The following is a 12289-nucleotide window of genomic DNA, read 5'->3' as shown; positions in this document are numbered from 1 at the left end:
CAGGTCTCAGTGTGGAGAATGGGTAGTAAAGCACTGTGCTGTTCCAGTGACTGCCCTCCCCTCCCTCGGCAAGCAGGTTCATTCAGGTCTCAGTGTGGAGAATGGGTAGTAAAGCACTGTGCTGTTCCAGCGACTGCTCTCCCCTCCCTCGGCAAGCAGGTTCGTTCAGGTCTCAATGTGGAGAATGGGTAGTAAAGCACTGTGCTGTTCCAGCGACTGCTCTCCCCTCCCTCGGCAAGCAGGTTCGTTCAGGTCTCAATGTGGAGAATGGGTAGTAAAGCATTCTCAGGGCAGGCTGAGTGAAGACACAGCAAGGCTCAAAACACTAGATTAGGTCAAGGAGCAGAAGCAGCAACTTATTCCACTTTAAGCTTTTATTATTTATGATTACCATTTTATTTGAAAAATAAAAAAGTGCTATCGATTTTTTTTTTTTAATAAAAAGGTAGATCTGGCGTACAAATTAGCTTGAATGTGTTGCAGCCTTTCTTAGAGTACTTGCACTGCAAACATACATTTTCAACTAGGGTTAAATACTAACGTGGCTTTTTTTTTTTTTTTTAGCACAGCTGTCGCTGAATCTTAATAGCACTACAACTCCCAGAACACACCGCGTCGCTTCTCAGCCATCCCCGCCCCTTTGCCTTGTCACATGGCCGTTCGCCGACCAACCCCGTGCCTCGTTACAGCCGCAACGCCGACCGCAGTTTGTAAGAAGGAATGGCGACGAACCTGTCTGAGACAAAGCCAGCCAAACAGAGACGGGAGCGGAAGGGGTTAAACTTCCAGGTACATTCGCCGCAGAGCGCAGTGATTGCGGAGCACCGGCGGTGTTAAGACCGGGCGTGTTTACTGCAGAAATGCGTTTTCCAAAAACGGTCAACAAGAAGAATCCCAGCGAAACCAAGCCCTGGCGTCCCCTGGGAGGAGGGTCTAGCAGTCTGGAAGAACAAGCTTTTGGCTTCCCCTGGGCCCCTTCACTCCCAAGGAGACCTTCCTTTTGGTCTAGCAGTGATCTGGAATGAAAGCCGGAAATATATTATAATTACGTTTACGTGCGATCTTTTAATTCCCATGTTATTATTATATAAGAATTAAATATCAATTCCAATGTCCTAGTGAAAATGTGTTACAAATTATCTTGGACTATAAAGTTATAGTAAAGGTACAGCATCATATGTATGAACTTGTGATAAATTCTGCAATATAATACTTTTTGGATTATGAGTTGTGTTCAAAAAACAAGTTAAACAATACTGATAGTATATATATATATCTATATATATATATATATATATATATATATATAGAGTATTTATTGGGGGGCAGTCAAAGAGGGGGTCATTAACAATGTAAAAAAACACTACTTCAGGTCAGATATAACTGCACCTGTAAATAATTTCACTCGGCGACCGGGTCAAACATAAAATCTACGTTTATCTGCTCAAAACTCCTACCTGTTGTCAAGCCCCACAATTCAATTACTTATTGCCCACTATTTATTATCAGACGACAAAGAGATAACATTACGACATCAAAAAGAGACACGTCATTCAAACACGACAAACGCAAAACAATCTCTCTGTCCCTCTCCCTCTCTTTCTCGCTCTCGCCACGCAGGGGTACACGATGGAGGGCAGCCCAGTGGCAGTTGCAGCAGTGACCCTGACGACAGTGCCCGGTACCCCCTCCCTGAGCCCGCGTGATCGCATCAAGACCCCCCCCTTCCTGTCAAACCTGGGCAAGCCAACCCTACGCGGGATCCGGAAGCGCCCCCAGTGCGGCGTTTACAACGGGACACGAGGGCTGAGCTGCAAGAACCAGAGGTGAGCGGAGAGAGCAATACACTGTGTATAAACCAGCGAGGAGACCAGTACACTGTGTATAAACCAGCAAGGAGACCAGTACACTGTCTATAAACCAGCGAGGAGACCAGTACACTGTCTATAAACCAGCGAGGAGACCAGTACACTGTCTGTAAACCAGCGAGGAGACCAGTACACTGTCTATAAACCAGCGAGGAGACCAGTACACTGTCTATAAACCAGTGACAAGACCAATACACTGTCTATAAACCAGCGAGGAGACCAGTACACTGTCTATAAACCAGTGGCAAGACCAATACACTGTGTATAAACCAGTGACAAGACCAATACAGTGTCTGTAAACCAGCGAGGAGACCAGAACGCTGTCTATAAACCAGTGAGGAGACCAGTACAGTGTCTATAAACCAGTGAGGAGACCAGTACAGTGTCTATAAACCAGTGACAAGCCCAATACACTGTCTATAAACCAGTGAGGAGACCAGTACACTGTCTGTAAACCAGTGACAAGACCAATACAATGTCTATAAACCAGTGAGGAGACCAATACACTGTCTATAAACCAGTGAGGAGACCAATACACTGTCTATAAACCAGTGAGGAGACCAGTACACTGTCTATAAACCAGTGAGGAGACCAGTACGCTGTCTGTAAACCAGTGAGGAGACCAATACACTGTCTATAAACCAGCGAAGAGACCAATACACTGTCTATAAACCAGCGAGGAGACCAATACACTGTCTGTAAACCAGGGCATTACTTAGAACCTCCTGCCAATGCTTTACTTCCAGTCTGCTTTAGAAAACAGACTCATGTCCTCCTCACTCTGTGCTCTGATATCTGTAGGCTGCTGTCTGAAGTTTTAACCACGCATTTCATTGTGTTGCTTGAATAGTGTTTGCCCTTTATTGTTTTCCAGGACCCCCTTGTAAACGAGATCTGTATATGTGATGCCTATGAACCAGTGACGAAATGAAATCAATGTCTATATTGGGGGAAAATCAGGTGTCAAAATAATTGGGCAAACAAAAGCAATATTCTCGTCTTCTGTCCTCTCAGGTGCGGGGCGGTGTTCCGCGATGGGGCCGGGCGCGGCAGCAGCAACCGGCGCCAGCAGCAGCAGCCCCAGCCGAGCGCGGAGGCCGTGAGGGTGGTGACCGGCTTGGACCCGGGCTCCTCCTCCTCGCCGCGCCTCTACTCCGTGTGCCAGCGGAACCGCGGCCCCGACTACAGGGGCTTCGTGGAGCTGGGGGTGGATGAGGCTGAGATCCAGACCCCCGAAGGAGGGGCCCTGCTCACTCAGGTCAGCTCTGGCCGCTGCTACGTCCCTGCCTGCTGCCGGACAGCCACCCCCGGGGCGGCGCCGGAGAGCCCCTGCCTCCACGTGAAGCTGGCCACGGAATGCCGGCTAGAAGCCTCGCCGCTGACGCTCAAGAGCTCCGTGCTGGGCTCCCTCCAGGCGTCCCAGGAGGCGAAGCAGGCGAAGCAGGCGATCTGGCAGCTGGCCACGGAGTTGTCCGGCCCCCTGGTGCAGAGGATCACCAGGAGCATCATGGTGGTGAAGTGCAATGCCAGCAAGCGGCATCCGCTGGGCTACCTGCACACCTCCTTTATCGAGCACGGGAAGGGCCAGGAGGGGCCGCAGGGGCCCACGGGGATAAGGTTCCAGTGCTCCTGCCAGCAGACTGTGCGCGGGGGGGCGGCTGGTCCGAGGAGGAGGGAGGAGGAGCAGCAGAGGCGGGGAGGAGGTGCGTCCACTTCTACGCCTGCCTGTGCGCCTTCACCAGCAACCCCAAGCTGCAGCAGGAGTTCAGCGGGTTTATTAACGGTGACCCTGAAGGTGGGGGGGGGGGGGGGGGACCGGTCCCGCTGTGTGAAGGGACGCCTTGACCTTATAACGAGGGGGGAGCAATGTCATTTTCTGTAGGTCTGACGATAAACCCAGAGTCTCTGCTGCTCTACCCCTCTGCTGCCTCCCCTCACAGTGAGCCCAGCGTAGCAGCAGAATCCAAAAAGATCAAGGGAGAGGGCGCCACAGCAGGTGAGGGGGTGTAACTGCCCTGTAATACAGGGCTTGCCATGATGGCTTTGTTTTTTTTTTTTTTTTTTTTTTTTAATCGGTTCACAATAGAAGGAACTAATTTTGCATCATAAAGTCACGTGAAACACGCTGAATAACGTGTAATCTTGAATTACACACTGCTTTGTAGTTTTCCCCTGTATCCTTAACAAAAACTACTGCACTGCTATTATGGCTTCCTGTAGACTTTTTTGCGATATCGTTTTGGGTTTCCTTTCGTGATGTTAAATACAAGATCTCAATTATCTTCATATTGTTTTTTTTTTTTTTTCAATCCTAAAAATCTAGGTGATGCAAAACGTTTGACCATAGCTGGAAACGTTTATAATTCAACATTGTAAACGTTTAGGAAACAGAATCTGAACCGAGCCGCGCAGACTGATTGAAGCTTGATGTTACTGCTAAACTGGGGAGCAGTGTTCTAGCGATGTCAGGTTTTAATTGCATGGCGATGTTAGCTTAACGCTGTATTGAGTCAGTGAGCTGTGAATGTGGGGAAGGTCACTGGGGCTGTGAATGGTGCACTGCAATAAACTCCAGCCGGTGTGCACGTTTACAAGCAGACTGGTGTGGATATCTGTAACCTTTAGATGCTCAGCTACCTGCATGCTGGGCTCTCATTATTAATTAGTCATTTAGCGACTTACAAAGACTAGGGGGGCTGAGCTATGCTTCAACAGCAACTGCTGCTGCAGAGTCACTAGCTCGTTATCCTTCCAACAAGGACCTCGTTTTCTTTAATTCGTGTTCTTCCGAAGGACGGAGCACGTCCCACACACACACACACACACACACACACACACACACACACACACACACACACACACACACACACACACACACACACACACACACACACGGCGAGTCAGCGGCTGAGCCGGGATTTGAACCTCCAGGTAACAAGCCCCTTTTCTTTAATCACTGGACCAGCAGACATGGCTGTGTGTTTTGTGCCCCCGCAGTGAGCATCCCTCCGGTCACAGTGAGAGATGGGAGGAGCGCTGGGAGCATGCGGAGAGCTGCACCCAGGAAACAGGTTGTTTCCTCCGCGCTGAAACTAGCAGGTGAGGCCAACTGGGCAATTATTTTCAAACACGTCTTTGTAAAGCTGGTCACACTCAGGACAGAGGGAAGGAGACACTGCTTCACACAGAGAGTGGTGAGGGCATAGGAGTTACTAAGGGCTACCAAGGGTTACCTGGTCGTGTTGTTGATGCAGAATCACTGGGATCCTGTGTCTTTGCAGTCTGAGTGAGTACAGTTTGTATTTTTCTTCTTCCCCTGGAACGAATGTAAAGCCTGGACTGCCTCACGCTGCTCTGCAATGAGAGTCTTATTCCCATCCCTGTATTGAATTTGCATCCCTATGTTTAATTTCTGCCTCACTGTCTGTCTGCCTCTCTCTCTGTCCGTCTGTCACAGGAAGTAATCTGCCGACAGACGAAGCCCATGTGACCCTGCCTTTCCACCAATGGCTGGCCAGCGTGACGGAGCGAATCCACCAGACCATGCACTTCCAGTTCGATGGTGAGGAGGAGGAGGGCTGTGAGAGGATCTGGGTTCATTTCAAGTGCAATTTACTGGCAATTTACCATATTCATTTAGCAGACGCCTTTATCCAAGGCGATTTACAGGTGTTACAGGGCAGTACAGGGTTACAATGCAAGCTTCATATTTCAGTACATATAATGATAATATGATATAACTCGCTGTGATCCTAACTGGCTGCAACCTAGTTCATATTGTGTTCTAGCACTATTATTGTTATTATTTGCACTTACTTTAAACACAGTGTAGTTTAAATATGAAGCTTGCATTGTAACCCTGTACTGCTCTGGAACACCTGCAAGTCGCCTTGGATAAGAACAATAATAATAATAATAATAATAATAATAATAATAATAATAATATGTAGTCTCATCCACAGTGTTGTAGTCAGTGCTGCAGAAACCGATTATTTGATTGTTTGTTCGGATCAAGCTCTCCACAGGGGAGGGTCGCTGGTGTCGATCGGGCTGATTTCCCCATTCAGAGTGAATTAAGAAACAGCTGCCTGGGTTTGTGATGATTGCTGCTTTTTTTAGACTCTGTGGAGGAGAAGAGAGATCCACACAAACCCAGGCAGCTGTCTCTTCACTCGTTTCACTCTGAATGGGAAATCAGCCCGATTGACACCAGCGACCCTGAACTGATTGTCGGCGCCTGAGCTTTGTAAAGCACAGAGAGGTCTGGGAAAGCATAGGGAAGCATTGTAAAGCACAGAGAGGTCTGGGAAAGCAAAGGCAAGCATTGTAAAGCACAGAGGGGTCTGGTAAAGCATAGGGGAGCATTGTAAAGCACAGAGAGGTCTGGTAAAGCATAGGGAAGCATTGTAAAGCACAGAGAGGTCTGGTAAAGCATAGGGAAGCATTGTAAAGCACAGAGAGGTTCTGGAAAGCAAAGGCAAGCATTGTAAAGCACAGAGGGGTCTGGTAAAGCATAGGGGAGCATTGTAAAGCACAGAGAGGTCTGGTAAAGCATAGGGAAGCATTGTAAAGCACAGAGAGGTCTGGTAAAGCATAGGGAAGCATTGTAAAGCACAGAGAGGTCTGGTAAAGCATAGGGAAGCATTGTAAAGCACAGAGGGGTCTGGTGAAGCACAGGGAAGCATTGTAAAGCACAGAGAGGTCTGGGGGATGGGTTGAAACTGCAGAATTCCCATGTGTGTCTGTATTCCCGTGTGGATGTGTGTTCCCGCGTGGATCTGTATTCCCGCGTTGATCTGTGTTCCCGCATGGATCTGTATTCCTGCATGGATCTGTATTCCTGCTTGGATCTGTATTCCCGCGTGGATCTGTAATCTCGTGTGGATTTGTCTCTGTTCCCAGGCAAGCCGGAGCCCCTGGTGTTCCACATCCCGCAGAGTTTCTTCGAAGCGCTGCAGCAGAGGATTTCCGCAGGAAACAAAAAGAGACTCCCCAACTCCACCACAGGTAGACCGTGCCAGGATTCATTGCAAACAAACACAGCACAGTGTAATAAACACAGTGTAATACAGCACGTGTAATAATAGTAATCTTTATTTTCATATAGCGCCTTTCATAGTGGACCACCAACACAAATCGCTTTACAAGGTACGAGACTAGGGTGTATGAACGATGCATCAGCAGTCACTTACAACAACGTCTCACCCCAAAGGACAGAGCACAGGGAGATTCAGTGACTTGCTCAGGGTCACACACAGTGAGTCAGTGGCTGAGCTGGGATTTGAACCCGGGACCTCCTGGTTACAAGCCTGTTTCTTTAACCACTGAAGCACACAGCCTCCTAAGCATTGTAAAGAACTGCGAGGTATAGCAAAACATATTAATAAACACAGCACACCAGGGTAAACTACGATAAACACATTATATAACCGTGCGAGAAGCATGGGGGGGTGGGGGGGACACTGCTAAACTACCGTGCAATAAAAACATGGTGAACCTTCATAAGCTTTCTTTGATTTGTTTTGTCTGTTTTATTAATATTTTCTCTTGTTTGTCTGTTTGCTTTTTTGTTGAAAGCATTCGTCAGGAGGGATGCCCTTCCCCTGGGAAGCTTCTCCAAGTACAGCTGGCATGTCCACAACATCCTGCAAGTGAAGCAGATCTTCGACACACCGGAGGTGAGTGCCACACCAGCGCCAGCGTTTATACAGTCATGAAAACATTGTTCTAAACAACTCTACTCTAATTCATTTAATTACCCTACTGGTTAGTACTCATCACTCCTGTATGCACACTGCATACTGACCTCTTCTCTCACTGCTCTCTCCACTCTCCCATCTCACCTCTCACTGCTCTCTCCCCTCTCCTCTCACTCCTCTCTCCTGTCCACTCTCCTGTCATTGCTCTCTCCTTTTCTGTCCTCACTCCTCCACTCTCCTCTCACTGCTCTCTCCCCTCTCCTCTCACTCCTCTTCACTCTCCTCTCCCATCTCACCCTGCTCTCCTGTCTCTGTCTCCTCTCTACCCTCCCCTTCTCTCTACTCTCCCCTCTAACCCTGCTCTCCACTCTCCCGACTCCTCTGTCTCTCTCCCATCACTCCTCTCCTCTAACCTTGCTCTCCCCTCTCCTGACTCCTCTGTCTCTCTCCCCTCACTCCTCTCCTCTAACCCTGCTCTCCCCTCTCCCGACTCCTGTCTCTCTCCTTTCTCCACTCTCCCCTTTCCTCCCTCTACTCTCCTCTCAACTCTCCCATGTAGGTGTCGCTGGAGGTGACTTGGAGCTTCGTGAAGAATGGCGACGGTTCCTTCGAGCTGTTCTGATGTCCTTCGGTTCGGATAGAGCACGTTGGGGATGTGGGGTCCGGCCACTCGGACCGGCAGCCAGCAATCCGGCCGCTGGAGCTGAAGACCTTCCTCCGCGTGGGTGAATGACCGGCAGGTGCAGAGACTGACCAGCGACGGAAGTCTCCCATCGCATATCAGCTTCCATCCATTGCTGGTTCTGCTATGAGTTTAATAAGACACACAGGGATGGAAATTAAGGCTGTTGATCCAAACACTGCAAACGTTTGTTTACTGTTTATAACCATCAGAGACGTTCAGTGAAAACAGAGACCTGATTTAGTATTTCTAGTTGTACGCTTTCAAATGCTACATGCATTTCCTGTCTATCTCTTCTATTGTCTATTTATATCCATCTATATCCATATCTCTATCATCTATCTCTATCTCTATCCCTCTATTGCTATCCGTCCATCTCTTTTTCTGTCTTCACTCATCTATCGCTGTCAGATAATCCACAGTTCAGTCAGTCAGATAAACAGCTGGGGCTGTGCCCCTCTGACACCAACACACACTGAGAGACTGAGAGCATCCTCATAGCATCCAGAGACACTGAGACACTGACCGTCCTCATAGCATCCACACACACCGAGATCAGGGTTTACAGTTCAATACAGCCTCCCACTACCTTGCCTGACAGCTGAGTCAGTGATTCGGGGTGGGCGCGCTTCTCTCCTAACGTCGAGTGGGGTGGAGTGGGGTGGAGTGGGGGAGGTGCCAAGATACACTCGTGGTCACTTCAAGTGGTTGTGTCTCCCCTGCCGTGAACTTTCCATTCACCAAACCAAACGTGCATGTTAAATTTCCAAGCAGGTGAGACGTAGGGAATTTTTAGTTTTATTTTGTTAGAGCTGTAAACTTAAACAGCTGGGAGTGCGAATCCCCGAGTCCCGGGGGAGGGGTAGGGTAATTCCAGAGTCCCGGGGGAGGGGTAGGGTAATCCCAGAGTCTCAGGGGAGGGGTTGGGTAATTCCAGAGTCCCGGGGGAGGGGTAGGGTAATCCCAGAGTCCCGGGGGAGGGGTAGGGTAATCCCAGAGTCCCGTCGGAGGGTTGGGGTAATCCCAGACTCCCGGCAGAGGGGTTGGGTAATCCCAGAGTCCCGGCGGAGGGTTGGGTAATCCCAGAGTCCCGGCGGAGGGTTGGGTAATCCCAGAGTCCCGGCGGGGGTTGGGTAATCCCAGAGTCCCGGCGGAGGGTTGGGTAATCCCAGAGTCCCGGCGGAGGGTTGGGGTAATCGTACCTGTATGTGTGTATTCGTTGTTTCTGTGTTGGTTTGTTTATCCATTTTTTGTTTGTTTGTTTGTAAATGCAAAAAAAAAATATATATATATATATATATATATATATATATATATATATATATATATATATATAAGATTAGATATATATGTATACTACACACACAAGTCACACACGATTGCTAACCCTTTGTGACGTCAGACCTATGTAAACTGCCAAGTGATCACAATCACCATTGGTGAAAGAAAGGGGGAGCACTTGTGTGTGTGTGTGTGTGTGTGTGTGTATATATATATATATATATATATATATATATATAGTCATGATTATTATATATATATATATTATATATATTCATATCATAAGTCTACGACAGATCGGGACTTAAATGTACATTACTTTTTTAAAATAAAAGCATTGCCCTCCAAATGGAATGAATTGATTTTTAATATGCAAGTAATAGATGATTAGACCAGGCTGATTGGTCTTTATCAAGACAAAGGCAGTGTTCAGTGAGTGAGCGGCTGGGAGCGAGAACGTTTCCGCTCGCCCTGGGGAGCGGGACTGAGCCGGTGTGAAGAACGTTCTGTCACCGAGCTGCTCGGAGCGGATCACTGTCCCAGCGCGCCCAAACACTCCCAACCAGCCAGTGATGACCGGGCCCTGCTGTCTGTAGAGCAGCTTCTTTGTAATTTACTGTACTGTACATCACACATGTAACTAAAATACACAGTAGTGTATTGTTTTATAGAAATGCTGTTAGTTAAACTTTACATTATACCATCATAGAGTATAATAAATTGTATATTGAACCCTGTTACCTGCTTTTCTTTCTTTCTCTTTGTTCAAAAACATAGTGTTGCCCCTTACTGTGATGACATCACAGAGCGCAGAACTGGCAGACGGAATGCTGAGCTTGTAGATTGTGATGTCACAATGGGACTGGGCGACAAATGCACAGCAAACATAGACCCAGCCACCCACACTGCCTATTGCATCTGTAAACACACACAGTATGGTTACTGGCACACATAGAGAATACATTTACACATAACCTCTATACAGCACTGTATTCCTATCAATATTCGCGTACCCAAGCATCCTGTATGAACCATCGCTCATGCACAATGACACACTCTGTGTAACGCCAGTCTGCTGCTACCCATTTAAACTCACACTGCAGCACACATGCAGCATTTCCTATCGCAATCAATCTCGCACATAACTAGCGATGCACACACAAGTTACTATCGGTTATACTCGCGCACAACAGAACCACAAACACTATTGAAACACGCTATATTCTATAGTCAGTCCTGTCTCTCATATCAGATAACATAGACAGCCCTGTCTTACTCCCACTGTCACTCGCTTTAAATCAACTCTCAAGACCCACCTGTTCTCTTTTGCTTTCCATGCTCTTGAAGCCTGTTCTCTGCTATTAGCTGCTGTGTTGCTGCTACTATTTCATGTATTATGCTGCTATCATGTATTCTGTTCTTTACTGTATTTAATGCACTATTTCATATATTATGCTGCTATCATGTATTCTGTTCTTTACTGTATTTAATGCACTATTTTATGTATTATGCTGCTATCATGTATTCTGCTCTTTCCACTGTATTTAATGCACTATTTCATGTATTCTGCTGCTATCATGTATTCTGCTCTTTCCACTGTATTTAATGCACTATTTCATGTATTATGCTGCTATCATGTATTCTGCTCTTTCCACTGTATTTAATGTATTATGCATTGTGTGTTTTTACTGTATATCATGTATGATGCATTTCTCTGTATTTGAAGTATTATGGATTTTCTCGTTGTTGCTGCATCTTGTAAAGCGCTTTGTGATGGTGCTCCGCTATGAAAGGCGCTATATAAAATAAAGATTGATTGATTATATCTGTTAATATAGTCAGCCCTGCCTCTTCTATCAGTTGACATGTCCAGTCATTTCTTATGGTATCAGATTGACACTTTGGGCGCCAGTTCTGTGTATCAACTTATTCTAAAGCATGTAATGAATTAAAAAGAAAAGCGTGCATCAGTAATACTGTAACCCCCACCCCCCCCACCCCCTCTCTCCCACACACAGGTGTACCTGCAGAACATCCCCAGTTGGGACTGGCACCGGGGGGGACGCTGTCATCTGCCTAGCAGAGCTGAAACTGGGCTTCATGGCTCAGGGCTGCATGGTGCCAGGGCTCTCCACACTGCTAGCTAACCTGTTCACAATGCAGAGCCCAGCACAGGTGAGCTAGAGAAGAGTGGTAATGCACAGAGACTGTGTGCATTTCAATATCCTCAATACACAGAGATCACATGCACACACACACAGAGACTGCATTTCAATATCCTTTCTACAGAGCGATCACACACAAACACACACACACACACACAGACTGTGTGCATTTCAGTATCCTCGATACAGAGCGATCACACACAAACACACACACACAGACTGTGTGCATTTCAATATCCTCTGTACAGAGCGATCACACACAAACACACACACACACACAAACTGTGTGCATTTCAATATCCTCGATACAGAGCGATCACACAGAGATTCCGGGCTCTCCACTGCATGTGAGTGACTGCGTGTGATAGCGTGTCACTGTGTAACTGTGTGTCGCTGTGTGTTCTTGTTAGGCTCAGCCTGGCAGCTGGCGCAGTCACTACAAGCTGGGTCTGTACAATGAGGTTTACACTGAAGAGCTGTCCAGAGACTTCACAGGCAAACACTTCGACAAGGTGTGCAGGTGAGAGTCCCTCCACTCCAAACTGCAATATATACAGGACTAGTGCTGCATTGTAATATATACAGGACTAGACC

General features: G+C 47.4%; 1 protein-coding gene and 1 pseudogene across 1 annotated transcript in view; both read left to right on the top strand.

Annotated features, from left to right (window-relative positions):
- The first annotated feature begins 63 nt into the window (after positions 1-63).
- On the top strand, positions 64-9098 carry LOC121302169 (annotated as a pseudogene).
- A 2473-nt stretch (positions 9099-11571) lies between these two features.
- Positions 11572-12289, top strand: part of LOC121302073 (calcium-activated potassium channel subunit alpha-1-like) — a 5917-nt gene continuing 5199 nt past the window's right edge. The window contains exons 1-2 of the mRNA XM_041231880.1: positions 11572-11705; positions 12106-12215. Of these exons, the coding sequence (XP_041087814.1) occupies positions 11631-11705; positions 12106-12215 (185 nt within the window). The 5' untranslated portion in view covers positions 11572-11630. The remainder of the gene's footprint in view (positions 11706-12105; positions 12216-12289) is intronic.

Source organism: Polyodon spathula, chromosome 29 (genome assembly GCF_017654505.1).
Source record: "Polyodon spathula isolate WHYD16114869_AA chromosome 29, ASM1765450v1, whole genome shotgun sequence".
Classification (NCBI taxonomy): domain Eukaryota; kingdom Metazoa; phylum Chordata; class Actinopteri; order Acipenseriformes; family Polyodontidae; genus Polyodon; species Polyodon spathula.
This window is presented reverse-complemented; position numbering and strand designations above follow the sequence as displayed.